The sequence below is a fragment of the Procambarus clarkii genome, chromosome 15 (genome assembly GCF_040958095.1).
Source record: "Procambarus clarkii isolate CNS0578487 chromosome 15, FALCON_Pclarkii_2.0, whole genome shotgun sequence".
NCBI lineage: Eukaryota > Metazoa > Arthropoda > Malacostraca > Decapoda > Cambaridae > Procambarus > Procambarus clarkii.
This window is the reverse complement of record NC_091164.1, coordinates 47,808,427-47,810,990: the sequence shown is the minus strand read 5'-3', so window position 1 is coordinate 47,810,990 and position 2,564 is coordinate 47,808,427. Positions and strand designations below refer to the sequence as shown.

At 45.6% G+C, this 2,564-nt stretch overlaps 1 protein-coding gene across 1 annotated transcript; it reads left to right on the top strand.

Moving 5' to 3' along the window:
* The first annotated feature begins 452 nt into the window (after nucleotides 1-452).
* Nucleotides 453-2,234, top strand: LOC138365093 (tigger transposable element-derived protein 1-like). Its single transcript, XM_069325204.1, has one exon. It carries the CDS (start codon nucleotides 453-455, stop codon nucleotides 2,232-2,234), a length of 1,782 nt encoding a protein of 593 aa, XP_069181305.1.
* The last annotated feature ends 330 nt before the right edge of the window (nucleotides 2,235-2,564 follow it).

The window sequence follows — 2,564 nt, the reverse complement described above, 5'->3', positions numbered from 1 at the left end:
GTTATTATATATCTCACCATGAGTCCCAAGAAAGCCAGTGGTAAGGATAAAGGCCAGAAAGCTCATGTGAGGATGACAATAGAGGAGAAACAAGAGATCATTCGGAAGCATGAGAACGGTACACGTGTTGTTGAACTTTGTAGGCAGTACAACAAAGCCACATCAACAATATGCACTATACAGTGCAACCTCTATTAACGAGTGGCTCTATTAACGAGTTTTTCCAGTAACGAGCAAGCCACTCGCAGCAAATTTGTCTCTATTGACGCGCTCGTCTCTATTAACGAGTGAAACCACATGGCGCTTCCTAGCGTCTCGCGGGTTCTCGCAAATTCTCGGACGCCTCCGACGCCAGTGTTGTTGTTGTATCTCACACGACAAGCATCCCTCTGGATTTATTTACGCTTTTCTCTGTGTTTTTGTGGTTTGGTGACTGCAATTTGTAACGCACGATGTCGCCAAAGAAGCTGGTTGCTAAAGACAGTGTTGGCAAGGGGAAGAAAGCAACAATTACTGTTGAAGTGAAGAAGGAAATAATAGCAAAGCACGAGCGTGGTGTGCGTGTGGTTGATCTCGTCAGGGAGTATGGCAGGACCTCATCAACGATTTGTACCATTCTGAAGAGGAAGGAACAATTTAAGACGCTTGAGGTGGCTAAAGGAGTTACCAAGGTTAACAAGAAACGTCCACAAATCCTAGAAGAGGTTGAAAAGCTACTGCTAGTCTGGATGAATGAAAGGCAATTGCATGGCGATAGTGTCTCTGAAGCTCTTGTCTGTGCAAAGGCCAAGAAGTTGTATGTGGACCTTGTCAGGAAGACACCAGGTGCGTCGTCTGAAGAGGAGGAGATATTTAAGGCAAGCCGTGGATGGTTTGAGAAATTTAGGAAGAGAAGCGGTATCCACAGTGTTGTTCGACATGGGGAGGCTGCCAGCTCTGATAAAGCTGCTGCTGAGAAATTTGTACCAGAGTTCCAGGAATTTGTTGCTGAAAAGGAGTTCTTGCCCCAACAAGTTTTTAATTGTGACGAGACTGGCCTGTTTTGGAAGAAAATGACGAAGAGGACCTACATCACACAGGAGGAACAATCTTTGCCTGGCCACAAACCGATGAAGGATCGGCTTACTCTCATCCTCTGCGCCAATGCAAGTGGCGATTGCAAGGTCAAGCCGCTGCTGGTCTACCACTCAGAAAATCCACGCGTGTTCAAGGCATGTAAAGTGTATAAGGCGCGACTGAATGTGATGTGGAGGTCCAATAAGAAATCCTGGGTCACGCGGATATTCTTCACTGAATGGATCAATGATGTTTTTGGCCCCTCAGTGAGGAAATATCTTGAAGAGAAACAGTTGCCACTCAAGGCCTTGCTTGTGCTTGATAATGCTCCTGCACATCCTCCACAGATGCGAGATGAATTGTATCCTGAAAATCAGTTCATCACCATCAAGTTCCTTCCTCCCAATACCACTCCACTCCTCCAACCTATGGACCAGAAAGTCATTGCAAACTTTAAGAAACTCTACATGAAGGCCTTGTTGGAGAGGTGTGTTGATGTGACCGACAATACAGGGCTGACCCTCAAAGAATTCTGGAAGAACCACTTTAATATCCTGGGTGCCTTACATTTGATCGATAAGGCCTGGGAAGGAGTGACAAGGAGGACCCTTAACTCTGCTTGGCGTAACCTGTGGCCTGAGGGTGTCCCTGAGCGAGACTTTGAAGGTTTCGGTCCTGCACCTGCATCTGCATCTGCACCTGTGGAAGACCCGGAAGTGCATCTAGTGGATGATATTGTTGCTCTGGGGCAAACTTTGGGTCTGGAGTTGGATGCTGCTGATGTGCAGGAGTTAGTGGAGGAGCACAGTGAGGAATTGACCACTGAGGAACTCCTGGAACTTCAGAAGGAGATTAATCAAGAGGAGGCACAAGAGTTCTCATCAGGGGAGGAGGAGGTACGGGAGGATGCTGCTGCCTCTTCAAGTGAGATCAGGGAAGTGCTAGGAATGTTTGAAAAGGTGACCGCATTCTTAGAAAAACATCACCCTGATCAAGCAGTGACAACCCGATGTGTGAACATGTTTAATGACAATTTACTGTCTCGTTTTAGGGACATCCTAAAACAAAGACAAAAGCAATTGTCAATAGAAAAGTTCTTTCCGAAAGTAGAGAAAAGAAGAGCCAGTGATAGTGAACCACAACCCGGTCCCAGTGGGGTGAAAATCCCAAGAAGATAGAGCCCACCTGACTCAGAGGTGGATTCTCCTTCCACACCATAACCCCTCTCCTCCTTCCCACCTCCCCATCGTCTCCCTCAAGCCAGCAACGACTCTTCATAAGGTAAAGTAAATGTTAAAACAGTACAACAAAACATTTATAATTACATGTGCAGTATTATATTGACATTAAAAAATGTCATACAAGTATGGATGTTTTTGGGAGTGGAACGGATTAAATTTATTTCCTTTATTTTAAATGGGGAAATTTGTTTCCAAAGACGAGTTTTCCAGGTAACGAGCTCGGTGCCAGAACGGATTAAACTCGTTAATAGAGGTTCCACTGTACTT

What these genes read in the sequence shown, in the direction of transcription:
- LOC138365093 (XM_069325204.1), top strand. Translation starts at nt 453, where the DNA reads ATGTCGCCAAAGAAGCTGGTTGCTAAAGACAGTGTTGGCAAGGGGAAG.